Source organism: Orycteropus afer, unplaced genomic scaffold (genome assembly GCF_000298275.1).
Source record: "Orycteropus afer afer isolate SDZICR_OR568_19922 unplaced genomic scaffold, OryAfe1.0 scaffold00045, whole genome shotgun sequence".
Classification (NCBI taxonomy): domain Eukaryota; kingdom Metazoa; phylum Chordata; class Mammalia; order Tubulidentata; family Orycteropodidae; genus Orycteropus; species Orycteropus afer.
The window spans coordinates 11,816,840-11,838,570 of NW_006921632.1; the positions used below are offsets into that span (position 1 = coordinate 11,816,840).

Sequence of the window (21,731 nt, forward strand, 5' to 3'; positions counted from 1 at the left end):
CAAGTCCAAAGTCCCTGGAGGAAACTTCGGGCTGGCGGCAGCCTTAGCTTCTGCAAGCGCAGGGGGCCAAGCAATTCAAGGCTGGCAGGCAGTACACTGGTTGTTGACTCCAACAAAAGACGAATCCAAGATCTCCAGGCCGAGTGGTGGGCTGCTCACTCACGGAAGTTTGTAGTCCTCACACCAGGGTTCCAATCCCTCAAAGAATGTCTCTCTTCCCAGGATGTCCCTGGATATCTTGGAAGCAGTCCACACCCCTAGGGAAACTCCCCTTGGGCTGATTGGCCACTCAGAACACAGTCATCTGATTCCATCATGGGAACAACCACACAGAACTGGGGTTCAGCCAAGTTGACACACAGCTCCAACTATCACAGATGCTTAGAAACATAGACAATGAAAATAAATGCATTATTATTAGCATTTGTTAAATCAAGGGGTTAACAATGCTAACATTTCTGATGACACTGTGTATGATCACACCCACTGCTATTGAGTTGATTCTGATTCACAGTGACTCTACAGGACAGAGTAGAACTGCCCCATATGGTTTCCAAGGCTATAAATCTTTATGGAAGCATAATGCCTCACCTTTCTGCTGTAGAGTAGCTGGTTGGTTCTAACTGTTGACCTTTTGGTTAGCAGCCCAATGCCTTAACCACTGCACCACCAGACCACCTCACTATGTATGATGTTTTGTATTATGTACTATGTTAAAGTTTTACATGATTTATCTCATTTAATCTTCAAACTAATCTTATGGATTTTTGTATAAATAATTTTTGCAGTTTCATGTTGTGTTACTGTTAGATGCCACTGAGTCAGCTCCAACTCATAGCAACCCTATATACAACACAATGGATACTGCTCAGTCCTGTGCCAGCCTCACAATCCTTGCTATACCTGAGCCCATCGTTGCAGCCACTATGTCAATTCATCTTGTTGAGGGACTTCCCCTTTTCCATTGACCCTCCACTTTACCAAGTATGACATCCTTCTCCAGGGAGTGGTCCCTTCTGACAACATGACCAAAGTAGTTGAGACGAAGTCTGGCCATTCTTGTTTCCAGAGAGCATTCTAGCTGCACTTCTTCTGGGACAGATTTGTTAGTTCTTCTGGCAGTCCATGGTACTTTCAGTATTCTTCCCCAACCACAACTCAAAAACATAAACTCTTCTTCAGTCTTCCTTATTCATTGTCCAACTTCCACATGCATATGAGGCTATTGAAAATACCATGGCTTGCATTAGGCACGCCTTAGTCTTCAAAGAGATATCTTTGCTCTTCAGCACTTGACAGAGGTCTTTTGCAGCAGTGTAGTCCGACTCGACGGCACATAACAACAACAACAACAACAACAGTACGTCATTTGATTTCTTGACTGCTGCTTCCATTGGTGTTAACTATGGAACCAAGTAATATGAAATTGCAATTTTATAGATAAGGATAAATAGTTTGCATTAACACAGATGTTAGTATTTTATTTTCTTATTTAAAATATGTAGAAATAAAGTAAGTGAAGATCAGTTTTTAATGACAGACACAAAATGTTAGGTTTCCTAGGTTTCCTTCTATACCTCCTTTCCTAGGCACTATTTCTCAGTCCATGAGCCCCAAAATACCAAATGTGTTGAAAAATGGTTTAATTCTTCAAGATTAGGTAATATTAGGCAATATTAAGTAACTTTATGCAGCTCATTATACTTTGAAACACAGGGAACAGTATCAAATTTGGGCCTATGCCGATTTATTCTACCTCTGACAATTTTTAGAGGACCCACAATTAACTTAGGTGAAGCTAGGCTTAAACCATTGACTATAACTTATTACCCAAATGCTAGCATTCCCTTGGGTTATTTTGGTGTTGCTTGTTTATGTGAATATTTCAGTTTAGTTTCTAATAATATGCAATGCATATTTTTATAAATATTAGCCTGTTCTAAATATTTCAGTTTCGAGTGCCTCCATCTTTAAGCATGTAACAGTAATTTGGGTGAGAATCAAGTCAATATTGTGTCCCAAATACCTAAACAGTCCTTAAAAAGAATATATTGGAACTGAGCCACTTTGCAGATTGAAAATATGAATGAAGACGTGAGAGCAGCAGGATATCCAGGAGGAAAATGTCTCAAGCTTTAACTTATCCTGACAGAGGAAAAATATGCAGTAAGATGAGAATTGACTGGAAATTACATATGCAATCATTAATTTTAGAATCTTGAGAAAAACAAATTCCTTCAAGCTTTATACAGAGGGCTATTAAAGAATTTCTTTTTTTGTCTTGATTCTAACTAAGAGAAAACGCTTTATGGTAGTACTTTGCTCAAGTAAGAACATGCTCTGGTTGTGCAGTAGTTAAGACATTCAGCTGCTAACTAAAATGTTGGTGCCCTGGTTGAGAAAGAGAAAGATGAGGCAGTCTGCTTCCATAGATATTTACAGCCTTGAAAAACCTATGGGGCAGTTCTACTCTGTCCTACAGGATAGCTATGAGTTGGAATAGATTTGATGGCAGTAGGTTTGGGATTGATTTTGCCTAAGTAAGACCTTTTGGCATTGGGGCCAGAAAGAGGGCAGATCTTCTTTTGTTCAAAAAAAAAGTATTGGCAAATGAAGTAATTAGTCTTTGAATTTATCCCATGCTTTTTAGATTCCTTACTTTAATTTCCATTTTGCTTAAGGCACAACAAAAACATTCCAATAGTTAAAAAATCTACCTTAAATTCTAGAAAATATCCATGCTTTGAACTTATAATAATGAAAGACTGTTGAGTGAGAGGGCTATTTATTCTATATCAAGGGATTTCTAAATGCAAAAATTTTAGAATGAAGAATGTTTAATCTATATATATATAAAATCTCTTTTATGAAAAGAATCTTTATAGGAGAGCAAGTAAATTGACAACCAACTGTACTAAGGCATTTGACTGCTAACCAGAAAGGTTGTTGGTTCAAATCCACCAGCCACTCCGTGGAAGGAAGACTGGGCAATCTACTTCTGTAAAGATTTACTGCTTCAGAAACCCAAAGGGGGTCACCATGAGTCAGAATCAACTCAATGGCAGTGAGGGTTTTTGTTGTTGTTGTTGTTTGTTTGTTTATTGACGAATACCAAAAACAAAACCCAAACTGACTGCCATCATGTCAGATCCAACTCATAGGGAGCCCTCTTTGAGTTTTTGAGGCAGTATCAGTACAGAAGTAGATTGCCCAGTCTTCCTTCTGAGGAGTGGCTAGTGGGTTTGAACCGCCAGCCTTCTGGTTAGCAGATAGTAATAGTAAAAACTATGGTAAATTAATAAACAAAGGAAATGCTAACTTGCTTGATGATGGAATATGGATTGCTTTAATAGATATTTATTTTAAATTTCTTCTTTTATATTATTTTTATGTGACTCTATAAACTGTAATTACTACTGTATTTTGTGTCTAGGCAGTTCATACTACCTCTGTCTTTAGGCAGCACATTTTTACTACATGTTACTATTTCTGATAGGGTGAGTAGATTCTGATATATGATGTATTCCCTTTTGGTGACATAGTTACAAATTTTCAAGCACTCACAATAATTCTTACGTTATAATCATGTTATATTCTACCTAACATATATACAGTTAATTGTAGTATGCAAATAATATATATTTACTTAATTAGTTATTATGATAATTATTTGTATACTGCTTCAAAGCCTTAAAATTTTTAAAAAGAATAAGAGGGCTAAAAATCCCTCTTATTTTCTTCTCTTACCTGTTTTTCTCTTACGTGTTTAAACCTCTGTGAACTTTTCTACTATTCATGCTATTGTAGCCTACGTGTCATCTTTCCTGTAATAAATATTCTTTTGCTTTTTCTTAAATTGCTTTCACATTGAAGAATTTTGAATTATTAAGTAAGAATCCAAGGATTTGCTAAAAAAGTTGAACTGAAGACAAACCTTCCCTTTTTTCTCATCTTATTAAATTTGCTTTAGTATTCTGGAGCAACTCTGCATTCATTACTAAATAGTGATGACAATGATAAGTGCTTCAAAACTTTATGATTATACTGTTACTTTATGATTTTACTGTCATTTTCCATTTTGATCAAATACAAACATGAAATTTTTCAGGTTTAGCAGAGTTAGGTACGCTGTGTGATCCTCTGCGGAGCTGCTCTATTAGTGAGGAAAATGGACTCAGTGCTGCCTTTACTATAGCCCACGAGCTGGGGCATGTGTAAGTATCTGTTACCTCTTACTGCTCTCACTATGTCATTGCACAGAATGGCTAAAATTCCATCTGCAATTGAGTCAAATAGCATCTTCATTTATTTATAAAAACAAGTACTGGTATAATTATTAACACTGACATGCTAACTCTGGCTCTTTTGTGATCTATGTTAGGTCAGACAGGCTGCACAGATCAACAGACTAAGCAAAGAACTAGAACTGGGAATTCTTTTATTTCATTTACTGTGCTGGATTACATGGCAAGCACTTCTGGCCTCTATCCTTTGTTATCCTATACATGACCAGGTATTGTCCTCTACCATCTTATGGGAAGGCCCTCAGGGAACTGGCTCTGGGAACTCCCAACTAATATTTGTAATTCCAACACATTTCTTGCTCTTATAGCCTAGAGCCTCAGCAGAGGATGTCGTCTGTGGGGATTCCATGTTCATTAATTTTTTTTTTAAATTTAATTTCACACCTCCTACACCAGAGCTTTTTATTAAAGTTTGGGATTCTCTTGTCTGTTTCTGCATTACTAAAAATTCTGCTGGGGTTCTGTGCTCTAAGAATGGAAGCCATGATTTCCTGTGATACTCTTGGAGCTCCCACAGAAAGTCAGAAACCTGTTACAAACTTATTCTCTGAAAAATGATTCCAGATGGACCCCCATTTGTTGTCGGCTAATAGTAAACTGAGGCTCGAGTTGCCTTACTTAATTTTGCTACATTTTCTTTTCCTGGTCATGCCTTTAGGCACATTAGAACACACGGGTAGAGTAATTTGAAGTGAAGGTCATTTCTAGTAATTTAGTGCCTCTTCGTGTCTTTTGGCATGGTTGTACCTCATGATCATTAGCAAGCTGCATAACTCGTTTTATAAAATGTTTATTGAAGTGGGGGAATAGGATCAGGAGAAGACCTGAGGGCTATTGAATGAAGCACTTGGAGGCACTAGTGCTGTTTCTCAGGCTGTTAACTAGTTGAAAACTGCTCTTGCATAGAATGCCATCTTAGACATTTATTTACATTTTTAACCTACTTCCTAAGAAGCTCTTTAGGTGTCCCTAGGATATGGGTAAGTAGTTCAATTAAATGACTGACTTAAAAATAAACTTCTGTAGAGAATGATCTGAATTAGGAGGTTGCAAGGTACCTTCTAAACTTGAATTTATACTTGGATCCTTGAAAGAATGCATGAGATCTGTAGCTAGCCAGCAAATTATTTAATGTCATTTCTATTCTTATGAAGATTTAGCTGCCATTTGGGAATATTTCTATTATTCCATTTATATCAATCATCACTTATTGATTATAGAGCAGGAGCAATACTTAATCTGTTTCATTTCAAATGGATGGACAATCCAGAATGATAGCAATTTAGGAATTTTGGAAACCCTTTTGATACTATATGGAGCTCTGGTGGCACTATGGTTAAAGCATTGGCTGCTAACCAAAAGGTCAATAGTTTGAACCCACTAGCTGCTTCACAGGAGAAAGATGAGGCAGTCTGTTTCCTTAAAGATTTACAGCCTTGGAGACACTATGAGGCAGTTCCGCTCTGTCCTATAAGGGTTGATGGCACTGGAATCAACTTGAGACCGTGGGTTTGGTTTGGTTTGATAGTGTAGCAATAGTCATTGGTGTAGAATTTATTGTGCTTATCTCCTTTACCTAATCTGTATCCACACAGAAGAACATGAGTATTGAAACCTACAGTATTTCTACATAAAACATATGTCCATATTATGATGAGGTGAGCCAGAATCCAGATGGTTTGATTGGTTAAACTCAGAAGCCACATCAACCAACTGTACTAGTGATTAAAAGTTATAATCTAATGTTTCTTAGAAGTTATGTGCCCTTAGACATGATAGTAATCCTGTTTTCATAATGCTTTAAGGAGAGAACAAGAGTACAAATTTCAATGTAACTCAATCTATCTATACTTTCATTGTAATGTAAGATAAATATAGAGTATAGGTTACTAATTTTGTTTACTCTGGAATAATGTCTTAATATTCTTTTTAAGTGTTTATTTTCATTTTTAGATTTAATGTTCCACATGATGATAGTTTTAAATGTAAGGAAACTGGAATTAAACATCAGTATCATGTAATGGCCCCAAGTTTAAATTACCACACAAGTCCTTGGACCTGGTCAAAATGTAGTCAGAAATACATCACTGAATTCCTAGAGTAAGTCTGAATATATGTTCCTGTAGTTGAATACTTGAATTTTTTTCAAATTTGAAATGTGTATGCTTTTTTAAAAGTATTTCAGTTTATGTTTAGTTTTTCATTGTGTAAATTTGTTTACTTTCACTGACAAATGGATGCTTAAAAAAAGGTAAAAGTTGTATATGCATGTATATTATTTAATTCCTACAAAATGAAAACATTTTTTAACAGTCTTTTTTTGGCAGTTCAGTCCTACTGCCTTTTTACTTGGACCCTTTATTGTGATGAAAACTCCTTTTTAGGGGAGGCTTACTGGGAATCACTGCTTCCTTGTGTGTTTTTGAAAATTTCAGAAGCTCCTGGGTAATATTTTGAGTGCAGTTTGAGTATGTCAAGTTTGAGGAATCCTTGAGGCATAGATGAAAAGGACAGCTAGAGCCACAAGGATGTGTCTCTGAGTTCACGTATGCTTATGGAGACTCTTCCCAGCTCTGAAAAGTCTGTCTGATCCAGGTGTTTCTGCCCCGTCACTCCACCTCCCACCACATTTCATAACTCTCCAACCCCCTTTATCCAAATAGTGTTTCATTAAAACTTGTTAAAGAGGCAAATCCAAGCCCTCTTCAGGTAATCTTTTGGTATGAATGCAATATCATATAATTTCTTCAGCTACATCTTCTAATCATCATTTTAACAATATTAGAAGTTTCTAGTTACCTCTCTTATGAGCACTGTAGAAAGAAATAAAACCATGCTTTGGAATATATGTTCATAAATATATGAACATATATAATCAAAAAAACAAAACAAAACTCACTGCCATTGAGTTGATTCCAACTCATAGCAACCTCCATTGGGTTTCTAAGGCTGTAACTTTATAGAAGCAGACTGTCCCATCTTTCTTCCACAGAGCAGCTGGTGATTCAAACCACTGACTTTTTGGTTAGTAGCCCAACACTTTAACCACTACACCACCAGAGCTTATAATCAGAAGTACTTATTTATCCTTCTATGGTAACTTGATTTAAACACACATAACTCATAGTGACTGATCTGTACATAATTGCATTATAGCTTTGTTCAATGATTAAGTGAGGAATTGATTAAAAATACCAGTAGGTGTGCTGGTTTTTTTTTTTTTTTTGTGAGGGGGGGTGGTTATTGTTATAATTTGTTTCAATGGAAAATTTAAGTTACATGTTCATTTTATTGACATACATTGATAAATTATTTTCTTTTGCCAGTAAAAACTTCCAAAACATATTTTTCAGTCATTTCAGTGGGACAAGTTATTGCTTTTAACCAACTGAAATTGTTGAACATTTTCACAGTATTTTCTTTAGATTAGATATTATATGATAAAGTAGGAGAAAAGATATATACATGAACCCTTGTAATAGATAATTTATCATGTAATTTAGCAGCAAATTAAGGATCTGTGGTGGTACAGTGATTAAAGTATTTGGCTGCTATCCTAAAGGCCAGTGGTTTGAACCTACTCCAGCTGCTCCACAGGTGAAAGACAAGGCAGTCTGCTTCCTTAAAGATTTATAGCCTAGTTCTAATCTATTCTATAGGGTCACTGTGAGTTGGAATTGATTTGATTACACTGGGTTTGGTTTTTTGGTTTAGTAGCAAATTACAATGTAGATTATTACCATGACTTTTACCAGATGAGTAGATTTAGAAGATTAAATAACTTGTCTAGTTTCACACAGTCTAGGAAGTAATGGAATTACAGAGCAAGTATCCAAAGCCAGAGCTCTTAACTCTGTGCTGTACTTTCTTGAGAAACTGCTTTGAGGTGGACACAACATAAAACTTAAAATTACTTTTTTTGTTATTTTTCTTTAGAACTAGACACCTACTTTCTCAAATGATTTGAAAACGTAGTTTCATTTTTTACACTTTGCACATTACAAATCGGGTGTTATTATTGGATAGCAAAGTAGAGCAAAAGTGTAGCATGATGAACATATGAATGTATGTTTCATACATTGTATTCTAGCAAATTTGTTTACTTGTTATCTATTGAAAAAAAAATTACAACCTTTAAGGTCTTTGTGGGGATGAAGTGAAATCAAGTCCATAAAAAGTGTTTTGTAAACTGTGAGAATGTTATTATATAAAAGAACATTGCTAAATTGATTTTGTTATGAGTTTTTAAATTATGCAAAAAATATTGATATTCTCTTTGAAAGTACAGGATGACAGAAAATGTGATAAAAATCTTGTATTAAAATGCTTCCATGTATATTCACAATGTTTTATTTTCTGCATTTGTGAAGTTCTGGTCATGGGGAATGCCTTCTTGACAAACCAAATGGAAGAATATATGATCTGTCTTCACAACTTCCTGGATTGTTGTATGATGTAAACAAGCAGTGTGAACTTATGTTTGGTCCTGGATCACAAGTGTGTCCCTATTTGGTAAGAAAACTGTTATCTTTTTGTTTGAAAACTATAAAGTTGAAGCTATGATGTATTTAAAAATATATATTTATTTTTTCTTAAGGAAGGTGAACTAAATAAATCTTTAGAATTTTTTATTCTTAGAAAAAATTAGTATTTGACAGAGAGGGGTTAAAAGTAAAAGGGGAATGCTGGTAGCATAGTGCCTAAGGCATTTGACTGCTAACCAGAAGGCTGGTGGTTCAAACCCACCAGCCACTCCTCGGAAGGAAAGATGGGGCAATCTACTTCCATGGTGATACTGCCTTGGAAACCCAAGGAGGGGTCGCTATGAGTTGGGGCCAACTCGACGGCACATAGCAAGAACAAACAAAGTATTTTGAGTATTTATTGTATGCCAAGAACTGTTAGACACTTAAGAAATTATCTTTGTTACCTCTTACAGAATTCTGTAAAGTATTTTCACTTAGTAAACAGAAGCTAGGAGAGGTTATATAATTTAAAAATATGCTAAAATTATTTAACTATATATATTTCAAATATTATTACTTTGAAGGTATGGGGTGGAAATGCTGGTATTTTGATACTGAGTTGTGGTAAAGGGTCAAGGAATCTAATAAACAACAGACAATAGTTTCTTTCTTTTTTTTGGCTTTAACAAACAAAAATTTATTTTCTGATAGTTCAGGATGCTAGAAGTCCAAATTCAGGATTCCCACTCTAGGGGAAGGTTTTCTCTTTGGTTCTGGAAGAAGGTCTTGTTTCTTTGAGCTTCTGTTCCTGGGCGATCTTCATGTGGCTTGGCCTTTCTCTTTCCTCATCTCCGTTTACTAGTTTGCTAGTTTAATCTGTTTTATATCTCAAGAGATCAACTGAGATACACTCTACACTAATCCTGTTCCATTAGCATAACAAAGAAAACCCATTCCCAGATGGGATTAGAATCACAGGCATAGATGTTAGGAATTGCAACACATATTTTTTGGGGACATAATTCAAATCATAACACATCCCAACTAGGTGATCATGAACAAATTATGTGGCCACTTGATGTCTCACTTTGCTCATCTATAAGATGGGGATAGTAATAACAACACTTAGGGTAATTATGAACCTGGCACCCAGTAGGCACTACTGTTGTTGATGCCCAGGGCTTGTCAGTGGTGAGCCAGACTGGGACAGGTCCTACTCCTACTCCAGTGTCCTAGTCTGTATCCCTATTACGGCTGGGCTCTTAGGTGCCTCATCAGGCACTTGTTCAACTATGCAAGTTGGGATTGGAGTTGGGGCAGTTAGAGAGCTCTGTTTACTTTGTATGTTGCTTAATAAGGAAAATGAGGCTTGCCTTGGCAAACAGTGGATCTGGGCATATATGGGAAAATGGCATAACTTGAATATGGACAAGGCCTCACTTCTGGGTTCTTCTTATTTAAAACAAAATCAAAGGCAATATGGAGTCACCACTCTTCTTTTTCCAGTATGGTGATGGAGGAATTTCTGGTTATAAAGAGGCAACATCTTATAGTGTGAGCCTTGGAAGTAGTTGTGAACAGTGTGGGAAGCCAAGTGTTTCCAAACTTGAGGGAATTTGACATAAGAGTAAAGGAAAGAAAGTGACTGATTTGCCACCTACAGAGTATATTGAGACCTCTTTCACTGGGCCTTGCCCAGACTGAGTACCACGCACACTTGGCTGGACTGGTCTGTGGCTGGCAGCTTCAGATTGATTCCAAATCTAGGGCCCTCCTAGCCTCTCTGCAGGGTAATGCTGACCATGCACATCTTTTTTTTTTCCCCCCAGTTCTTTCTTCGGAGTGTCATCCTCACCCCCATTCCTTTACCATCACAGACTTATTCATTCATTGACTAATTCCAGCACACCCTGAGCCCACCCTGTGTGAGGCAGCACTCTTGATTTCCTCCTGCTCCTCTTCTATCCTCAGTGATGGCTTTACCTTCTCTGGCTATTCCTTGTGTGCAGTTGTTGTCTGGGACTCTGTTCATGCCCCTTTTCTCATCTCCATCTGTTGGCTGTGATTCCTATAACATAGTGATTAAGAGGGCCACTCCCTGGGTTCAGTGCTTGCTCTACCACTTCCTAGCAAGTTGTGAACTGTCTGCGATTCAGTTTCCTCACCTGTAAGAGTGCTTATCTCCTACGGTGATTGTGAGGCGTAAAGGAGTTAATCCATATAGTCTTAGAACAACACCTGACAGGAGGTCAGCCTTGATAGGAAGGCTACTGTGATTCTTGCTGATAACTCCCAACTCTTTCTACTGAGTTCCAGAGACAGCCCGCCAGCTTACCCACTGGGCATCCTTCAATCACTCAGTCAGTTCAGATGATAGTCAGCCCAGGGTTATGGCAGTGAGGTTTATAAAATGTGCCAGGACTTAGGACTAAGCATGGCAGTGCATGTCCTATCAGGTGCCTTACACTCAGCAGGCCCAGGCTCAAGCTGTGCTCACACCCCCTTCCCCAGGTATGCTGCCCCTTTCAGTATCAAATGGGAAAGGGACAAGAGGGCCTAGGATTCCAGCCTGGGTGGATGGTGGTGCCACCCGTTCTGCTTCTAAATTGTGCCTTGATTATGTGACCTCCTCTTCATACCTGTAGCCCTTGCCTCACCACTGCTCCTCCATTGTGTGATCTCACCTCCAAGACTTCTTCTCACTCATCCTCTGAAGACAATATTTGAATCCAAGGGAATGAAATTTACTGTATATTGTTTAATCTCCATCAAGCTATTGCTTTATAATTTATTTTAAGGATTTTTCATAGATTAGATACTTTTAATTTCCATGGAAATAGATGAGCTAACATTTTTACTGTATGTATAATTGTTATTTTGAGGAAAATTTAAAATTTATTTCAGAATAAATATCACTGCTTTGGTAAAATCATGCTTTACTTTCTGAGTAGTCATTGTATTTTCTTCATTCTTGTAACATTCTCTAGGTATCTCTGTATATACCTTGCTTAACACATCAGTAGATTATGAATATTGCGACAAAAATCAGCCTCACTCATTCGTTTAAATAAAGATGTATCCCCATTGCCTACTATCATATTTTCCATTTAGTAGGTATCCCAAAATAAATATTTGTTGAATAAATGAAAGAAAGTTACTTAGCAGTCAGTGCAGAAAGATAGAGTTTATGTTCTCCTTAGTGAATATTGTTCCAAAACCTTATATTTAAAATCACAAATCTTACTAAGCCTTTGAGTATCCCTATGGGGGAAAATATTTAATTTTTCATTATAAAAGATATATTTCTTTCCTACCTGATTTGGACACTAAATAAACTTTGAATTTAAATTCAGAAAAAGAATTACATTGGTTACAGCTCTTATGAGCCCATGTATGGATTTTTGTTTCCTTGTGAAAATTTCAGGCCCTTTGTTAAAAAATTGAAAGTATCTGTTATATCCATAAAATAAAAAAGTTCAGTATATATTATACAATATTTCTATGTACATTATTCATACATTCCATTCTTGGATCAAAAGAGGCTTTGGAAACTCCTTGTGAATAACATTTAAAAACAAGAAGTCCTTTAGGAAAATATCCTGTAAAGAGAGAAAAATGTCTTACATAATTTTAAATACTTCTACTCCAATTAATCTTTCCCATTATTCAGTGCATGAATAAAAATCTAAAAATTTTAAAAAACTAAATGTTGCCATTGTACGCATTTAGATAAAAATTGATGGCAAGAGTTAATGATTTAGTAAACATTTTTGCTGATTATTTCTAGCTGTGACCATGAAACCAGGAAATATTTAGTATAAATGCGTAAATTGATGCATTATACTGAATTGATTAAGGTGGTTGTAATTTTATTTTTTTACTCTTGCTCCCTTGCTTTCTGTTCCTTTGCAGAAACAGTGCAGGCGTCTCTGGTGTACAAGCTCAGAAGGAGTTCATAAGGGCTGTCGCACTCAACACATGCCACTGGCAGATGGAACAAACTGTGGTCCTGGGATGGTAGGTTTTCTTCAAGGGTGAGTCTTGTATCAAGAGATTATCCAAGGATGTGATTTACTCTCATTTCAGCCTTTTGTTCATTATTTGTCAACTTTTGCTCTGCTAGGTGAATTCATTTCCTTGTCATCTTTGGTTGATGTAGTACATTGTTAAGTGAATTAACTTCAATTTCATCCCTTTTTTTTTAGATGTAGCAGATCAATATTAAAGCTGTAAATAGATTATCATAGAAATAATTACAATATATAGTTATCTAAGTATATTATAGCCTTGTCATTACTAATGAGTACAGACATAAAGGTCCAAATATTTTGGCAAATCCCCTAAATTTATGGATACTGTCATTGCATACATTTTCTCCCATAAAATTCAGTTATGTATTAGTGGTAAGTTACAGTGGCTACTCTAGATCTTTGTTGGTTCTAATCATACTAAAATAAATTATGTCCCTAAACTAAACTGTATATGATACTACACCATCACTATTCTAACATTACTTATGAACTTACCTAAATCTGCCAAATTATGTTCTAAGTTGAAGTCAAGTTCTTTTGATCTTGGTGGCCAATATTATCTGCACTGAACATGTTTAAAAACTGTTAATTGATTTATTGAGTAGCTTAAATCCAGTTGGGGTATAAACTTGATATTTTAAGTTGAAGTATATGGGTAAATACACAGACATACAGTTTCATAAGTTTTAACAAATTTATATCCACTTGTAGTAGCTCTGGTAGCATAGTGCCTAAGGCATTTGACTGCTAACAGAAGGCTGGCAGTTCAAACCCACCAGTCACTCCTCGGACGGAAGGTTGGGCAATCTACTTCTGTGGTGATACCACCTTAGAAACCCAAGGAGAGGTCACTATGAGTCAGATATGACTCAATGGCAGTGGGTTTATATCCACATGTAGCCAAAATTTGCTTATTCATTCTTCTATTGATGGACACTTGGGTCATTTTCAGTTTTGGACTGTTCTGAATAAAATTGCTATGAATATTCTTGTTCCCATCTTCTTGTAAAAATATATTTGCATTCTTTTGAGTAAATACCTAGAAATAGAATTGCCAAGTCATAGGATAGGTATATGTTTAACTTTATAAGAAAGTGCCAAACAGTTTTTCAAAGTATTTGTACCATTTTAAACTCCCTTCGGCCATTCAGTTAAGTGTAAAATGAAATCTCATTGTGGTTTTAATTTCCATTTCCTTGTTTATTATCAATCTTTTTTTTAAATTGTGATTTGAGTGAAAATTTACAGAGCACTTTGTTTTCCATACAACAGGTCATGCACATTTTGTTTCATGACATTGATTGCAATCCCCATAATGTAACAGCTTTCTTCCCTATGGTTACCTTTTCCCTGTGTCCTTCTTTCCTATGCATTCCTGCCCTCTGAGCTATGTCCCTGTGCAAATACGGCCATTATAAATCTTATGAGCATCTTTTTATATGCTTACTAGCCACTTTAGTATTTTCCCAATGAGCTAATACGGTAGGAGTAGATTTCTTGAGATTCAAGGTAAATTAAATGACATAGAAAGCATCAAAAGAAGATGAATGGAATACAGTTACTGTACCAAGAAGAATTGATCAATGTTCAGCTGTTGCAGGAGGTAGCATATGATCAAGAACCACAAGTCCTGAAGGAAGAAATACAAGCCATGCTGAAGTCAATAGCAAAAAACAAGGCTCCAGGAATTGATGGAATACCAATTGAGATGTTTCAGCAAGTATGTACAATCCTGGATGTGCTTACTCATCTATGTCAAGAAATCGGGAAAACAGCTACCTGGCCGTCTGGAAGAGATCCATATTCATGCCCATTCCAGACAGACCATCAAACAGATACAAAAATTACTGAACAATATCATTAATATCACACACTAGCAATATTTTGCTGAAGGTAATTAAAAAATGGTTATTGTCGTGTATCAAGAAACTTCCAGAAGTTCAAGCTAAATTTAGAAGAGGATGTGGAATGAGGGGATATCATTGCTGATGTCAAATGAATTTTGGCTGAAAGTAGAGAATACCAGAAAGATGTTTACCTATGTTTAATCAAGTAAAAGGCATTTGACTATGTGGCTCATTAAAACATTAAGGATAACATTGTGAAGAATGGAAATTCCCTAAGATTTAATTGCTTATGTGGAACCTGTGCATAGATCAGGGGACAGTCATTCAAACATAACAAGGGGATTTTGCATAGTTCATAATTGGAAAAGGTGTGCAACAGGATTACATTCTTTCACCTTACTTATTTGTTCTATATGCTGAACAAATATCTAAGAAGCTGGGCTGTATAAGGAAGAATGTGGCATCAGAATTGGTGGAAGACACATTAACCATCTGAGATATGCAGATGACACAACTTGCTTACCAAAATGAAAATGATTTGAAGCACATACTAATGAAGATCATAGACTACAGCCTTTAATATGGATTACATGTGAACATAAGGAAAATGAAAGTCCTTACAACTGGACCTGTAACAACATCATAATAAATGGAGAAGAAATTGTTGTCCAGGATTTCATTCTTCTTGGATCCAAATTGCCATGGAAGGAGCAGTCAAGAAATCAAACAGCATATTGCATTGGCCAAATCTGTTTCAAAAGACCCCTTAAAGGTGTTAAAAAAAAAAAAAAAGATGCCACTTTAAAGACCGAGGTGCACCTGACCTTAGCCATGCATGTGAAAATTGGACAATTAAAAAGGAAGACTGAAGAAGAATTGATGCATTTGGATTGTGGTGTTGGCAAGGAATATTGAATATATCGTGGACTGCCAGAAGAATGAACAAATCTATCTTGGAAGAAATACATCCAGACTGCTCCTTAGAAGTGAGGATAATGAGTGTTTGTTTTGCTTACTTTGGGCATGTCATAAGGAGAGATCAACTGTTGGAGAAAGACATCATGCTTGGTAAAGTAGAGGGTCAGCAAAAATGAGAAGACCCGCAATGAGGGGGATTGAAACAGTGACTGCAACAATGAGCTCAAACATGGCAATGAATATGAGGATAGCACAGAACCGGGAAATGTTTCATTCTGTTATACATAAGATTGCTATGAGTCAGAGCTGATTAGACAGCACCTAAAAATAACTTAGGTGGAGACGACTTCAGTATGAATAGGTTTTGAGAGGGAAGGGCAGAAATTTGATTTGGGGCATGTTAAGTTTGAAATGTCTATTAGACGTTCAAGTTGGGATGACTAAGCAGCTGTTTATATGACTTGAGTTCAGGAGAGATATGTGGACTGGGAGATAGAAATTTGCTTGTCATTGGGAGATGGATGTGATGAGATGGGTGGCACCACCAAGGAAGTGAACATTGACAGAGAAAAATAAAGGACAAAAATCTGACCTGAATACACTCCAACATTAAGAGGTCATAGAGAAGAGAAAGAACTAGCAAAGGAAACTGAGAAAGAGTAATCATTAAGAATAAAAGAAAACCAAGAATGTATAAAGTCCTGGAACCAATGTAAGTGAATGTATCAAAGAGAAGAGTGACCAACTGTGTCACCTGCTGCTGATAAAGCAAGGAAGGCAGGGACTGAGGATTGGCCACTGGTTATAACATTGTGTGACCATTGGTGACCACCACAAAACCAGTGTCATGGAGGAATGAAGGTGGGGCAAAAGCCTGATTAGGGTGGGTGTAGGAGAGAATAGGCAGAGAGAGTTAGGCAGTGAGCATAGACAGCCTTTCATGAATAAACAGAGCAATAGTTAGCTAGTGAGGGAGTAGCGTCTAAAACAGTTTTTTTTATACATAGGAGAAATAATAGTGTGTTTGTATATTAATGGGAATGATCTCATGAAGTATTTCTCAGACTATCTATAGTCTTATTTCTCTATTTTTATTTCCAATAATTTACAAACTGATACTTTTGTACAAAATAATAAAAATGATTGACTAGGAAAATGAAATGTAAAAAAGACTTTCAAAATATAGCCATGTTTTTAATTATTATGCTTTATAGACATAAAATTACTCTATCACATATAAATTCTGTACAAGTTTCTAAATGTTTATTCTCAGTTCTGTACTTATTTCCTCACAGACTGGTAACAAATAATTCAGACAGGTATAAATGCATGAGACACACTTTGAGTAGCAGTCATGTAGAAGAGAATTAAACAATATAAGTGAGAGAGAATTGAGGGAGAGAAGTAACAAAGGATGGGATCAATATACCAGTGGAGGGATTTGGTTGGGACAGGGCATGAATTCATGGGCACAGATGATATGGTAGAAGGAATGGTAGGATATTATGGGTGTATCATTCTGTAAGTGTCCATTTTCTCAATGAAGTAAGAAACAAGGTCATAATTTGAGATTGGGGATGAGATGGACTAGAAAATTATCTAAAACAGTGAGAGGGTAAATGGATATCTTTGAGAAAACATTAAAAGCATGGATATATACAATATTAATTTAATATTGTATATAGTTTTTTAAAATACTATTTTTCATTTTTTTAATTGAAAACTTTACTTTGGGGACTTTTTTTTTTTTTAGTCCAGATGAAATCAACTTTTTTTTTTTTTTAATTGTGATTTGGGTGAAAGTTTACAGAACAAGTTCACTTTCCATTCAGCAGCTCACATATACTTTGTCTCATGACATTGACTACAATTTCCCGTAATGCAATAGCTCCCTTCCCACTTCCTCCCCTTAGTTACCTCTTGCCTGTGTCCTTCCCTCTATGCACTCCTGTCCCCTAGGCTGTCTCCCTGTGCATACATGGCCCTTCTATTCTCCCATAATTGTTCTCTCCAAAGACTGTATCTACCTAATGTAAATGTTCACTCATAAACCTGTCTTTGTTTGGCTGGAAGCCATAAAAGTGGGTTCAATTACAGACGTGAAGGGCAGCTAGGGACCATAGTCTCAGTGATTCCATCAGGCTCTATCAGACCAGCAAACCTGGTCTCTCTCTCTTTTTTTTTTTTAATGATTGTGTGTTTTGTTTCACATTGTTCTCCTACTCTATCCAGGATCTCCTACATAGATTCCCCTCTGAGTGGTTGACATTGGTAGCTGGGTACCATCTACTTGTTTTGATCTCACAGTTGTATAGGCTGAAGATCACATGGTGTACCAGTGGCTTGGACTAATTGTTTCCATGCATCTTGAAAATACTATTTTTAATTTTTGTGTCTAATTTTTCTTCATATATATAGATCTTCCCTCCCTGATGAGATTCTAAATCATAAACACAAGGGGAACATCATATTCTTTTTGCATTTCACAAATCTTTTACTCAGTACATAGGAAATGTTCATAAATAAATCACATTTCTGAATTAACATTTTTTGCTTTTAATTGCATGCATTTTGTACCTGTATTGATCTTTATATTGTTACTATAATTAATGTGATATTCTAATTAGATATACTTGAATCATTTCTTCTAATCTTTTTGGGTTTATTATTTTTACAGCATTGCCACCATGGACTATGTGTAAACAAAGAAATGGAAACGCGTCCTGTAGATGGTGAATGGGGACCATGGGGACCTTATAGTTCATGTTCAAGAACGTGTGGAGGTGGAATCAAAAGCACAATCAGGCTCTGTAATCGTCCAGAGTATGTCTTTTTTATGTCACTGTAAATTAAGATTATCTCAAGGCACCAGAAAGTAAACATCAGTTTCATTTACTTCTAAAACTGGAGGTCAGTCTCTAAGTTTCTGAGATTCAGAAAACTTCTGGAATACTTTAAGCTGTGTTATTTTATGTCTTGGTAGATCAAGATCTTTTAAAAAATTAATATTTAAAAATAATGTTTAGAATCCCACTTGAGGCAGACACCTCTTCCTCTATATCTTTTTTTATTTTCTGATTTAGTCTGAATTTGAGAAATACTAATCAATGTGAATGACAGTCATATTTTGACATTTTCTGTGTTTTATTGAGATATTCTAGCTCGTTTCACCTGTATTTCGGCTCTCCTGGACAAAATATGTATAGACACTATTCCTTTTAATTTGGTTTTAATGCTTTTCTCAGTTCCTTACTATTTTGGGTAGTGTCATGTGATATTTTCTTTCTCTGCTTCTCATGTTATATATTCATCCTTCTTTCTAGCTGAATAAGTACTGAAGCATATCTCCTCTCATCAGACTATTTAGAATTTAGAGATTCCATAAAGATTTTAAAACAGAGTGTCTGTTATATAAATGATAATTAAGTTGGTCAGCAGTATGACATTCTTAAGTACTTAAAATCTTATTTACAAACATTTTAAATGGAGAAATGTGACATAATTTGAATAAAGTCTGATTTACTTCACATGTATTTTAGAATCGTGAAATTATGCTAAACATCTGTATATTCTAAAACTTCTGATAAAATCAATTTTTATTTTTCAGCATAAGTTGAAACAAAGAGATGGCTGGTTCTAGACTGATGCCTTGAAACTCCATAAACTGAATTATAAGTAGGATGGGTTGTTGTTGTTACGTGCTGTCGAGTCGGACCCCACTCATAGCGACCCCTCCTTGGGTTTCCGAGGCAGTATCAGTACAGAAGTAGATTGCCCCGTCTTCCTTCCAAGGAGTGGCTGATGGGTTTGAACCGCCAGCCTTCTGGTTAGGAGTCAAGTGCCTTAGGCACTATGCTACAACATAAATGCATAGATATAGATATAATACATATATTTCTTTTTATTTAACATGATTCTGTCTTCCTTTATTATCTTCTCTTCCTGCACATCTTACATGTCTTTTTTTTTTTTTTTTTCTAGAAAGTGAACAAATCCTTCTTCAAAATTTTAAAATGAATCCCTATCTTTAGTTAATTACTTATTAGTTAATCGTAAGGAGCTCTGGTAGCATAGTGCCTAAGGCATTTGACTGCTAACCAGAAGGCTGGCAGTTCAAACCCACCAGCTGCTTCTCGGAAGGAAGATTGGGCAATCTACTTCTGTAGTGTTACCACCTCAGAGACCCAAGGAGGGGAGGGGTGCCTATGAGTCGGATCCAACTCCACGTTCTTTTTTTTTTTTGGAAATCTAGTTATCATTTCTACCCTCCAGGGTATGTTGTCTACCTTAAAGTGGATATTTTTCATTTATTAGCCATAGAGTTATTTACAAACTTTGTTACTTGCTTTAGTTAGAGATAAAAAAAAAAATGTTGTGGGACTTCAGTGGTTTTCCAGATCCTGTAAAAGAGTGAAACAGTTTTAGAAGTAAATGGCAGAAATAATATTGTACTGATGTGCTTTAAAATGTAATGAATTTAACTAGGCCAAGAAACGGAGGAAAGTACTGTGTGGGCCGCAGGATGAAATTTCGATCATGTAATACTGATTCATGTCCAAAAGGCAAGCAAGACTTTCGAGAGAAGCAGTGCTCTGATTTTGATGGTAAACATTTCAACATCAATGGTCTTCCCCCCAATGTGAGATGGCTTCCAAAGTATAGTGGAAGTAAGTAATTATAATATTTCTTTGATATATAATTTCTTTGAGATAAAGGAACCCTTAGCTGTATTACAGTAAACCAAAAATTTGATTTATTTTACAGTTGCCATGAAAGATCGTTGTAAACTCTATTGTCGGGTTGCTGGGACCACTAACTTCTACCAGTTGAAGGATAGGGTTGCTGATGGTACTCCTTGCGGAACTGAAACTAATGACATCTGTGTTCAAGGCCTATGTCGGGTAACTAAGCTATAAGTTTTTACTATATTTACAATGACTTAAAATATTATTCTTCCCCTTCTCAAATCAAATATTACTTCAGTTCTGGATTCTTATTAGAGTAACTTTTAGTGATATCATGCTGTCCTAAGAACATTGCTAGGAGACAATTTCATCAAGAGTGACTCACAAAACATTGATATCAGTTAATGATTTGTTGTTGTTGTTGTTGTTGTTATGGCACTCAGAATCAAGGGAGGTTAGCTTCCTAAAAGGATAGAAAATAATAGGAAACAAGTTGTAACTTTTTTATTTTTTACTTCAAATGTAACCTTGTGTAAGTTAATTTTTTCCTGTTTTTAAAACACTTATATTCTCCTTCCCTCTCTTCCTCCATTCCCCATCTCTTCCTTCCTTCTTATGTACATTCAGCACACATTTATTGCATTCCTACTAAATGCCATATACTGCCTAGTCACCAAAGATAAAAGCATGGATAAGAACCGCTACTCCCAAGATGCTTACAGATTTGAGGGGTAGATAGGCATAGAAACACTTAGAATGCAGTGCTCTGGGGTTTTCTGCAAGATGGCACAGGGGTATTAAGAAAGAAGTGTCATATTTTATAGAGAAGTAGGTAAAGGATTCAGAGGATGCTTCTTGGAGAGTGTGAGACTTGAGCTCAGTATTGAAGATGAACAGTTTTAGAAAGGTGAGGAAATAAGGGAGAAAGTTTGTACATAAGGACTAGCAGATGGTTAATGTATGCTAAGAAATGTGCATTGTTTTGGTGAGGTTCTTGGAGATCCATAAAAGGATTTGAAGTGGGGCCAGAGATGTGATTTTATTTGCATATTAGAACTTCAAAATGTCATTGCAGCTAGCGATCTTTAAATCAGATGGTGAGTTTGAGAACTAGAGTAGCAAATGCAGTCTGAAATATGTAAGTGTAATTTAGCAACTAATTTCTTTGGTTAAGGTAGAACCCCATAAGATCAGTTTCTCCTTGCTGTAACCATGTATCTACCAATTACCTAGGTGTGGAAAGCTTTAAACAGAAAATGCTATTGAGATGTTCGAAAATAATAAAATAACCTACACATTGAGAATAGCTTAAATACCAGAGAAATATCACTTACTGGGCTGTAAAATTTATGTGTTGTCCAAATTAACAGGAGATAGTCACATGCAAATTTAAAAAACCTGATAAAGATGATCTGAACATATAGATGCATAATACTTGCAGAAAATATCCGATTGAAAATGTACTTTTCTTTTCATGTAC

The 21,731-nt window shown here is 36.0% G+C and overlaps 1 protein-coding gene across 1 annotated transcript in view; it reads left to right on the top strand.

The window, feature by feature from the left end:
• ADAMTS20 (ADAM metallopeptidase with thrombospondin type 1 motif 20) overlaps nt 1-21,731 on the top strand; it is a 262,945-nt gene that overhangs the window by 84,399 nt on the left and 156,815 nt on the right. Inside the window, exons 8-14 of the mRNA XM_042780536.1 lie at nt 4,109-4,214; nt 6,258-6,404; nt 8,675-8,816; nt 12,683-12,787; nt 18,244-18,389; nt 20,052-20,233; nt 20,331-20,467. Coding sequence (XP_042636470.1) covers nt 4,109-4,214; nt 6,258-6,404; nt 8,675-8,816; nt 12,683-12,787; nt 18,244-18,389; nt 20,052-20,233; nt 20,331-20,467 — 965 coding nt within the window. The remainder of the gene's footprint in view (nt 1-4,108; nt 4,215-6,257; nt 6,405-8,674; nt 8,817-12,682; nt 12,788-18,243; nt 18,390-20,051; nt 20,234-20,330; nt 20,468-21,731) is intronic.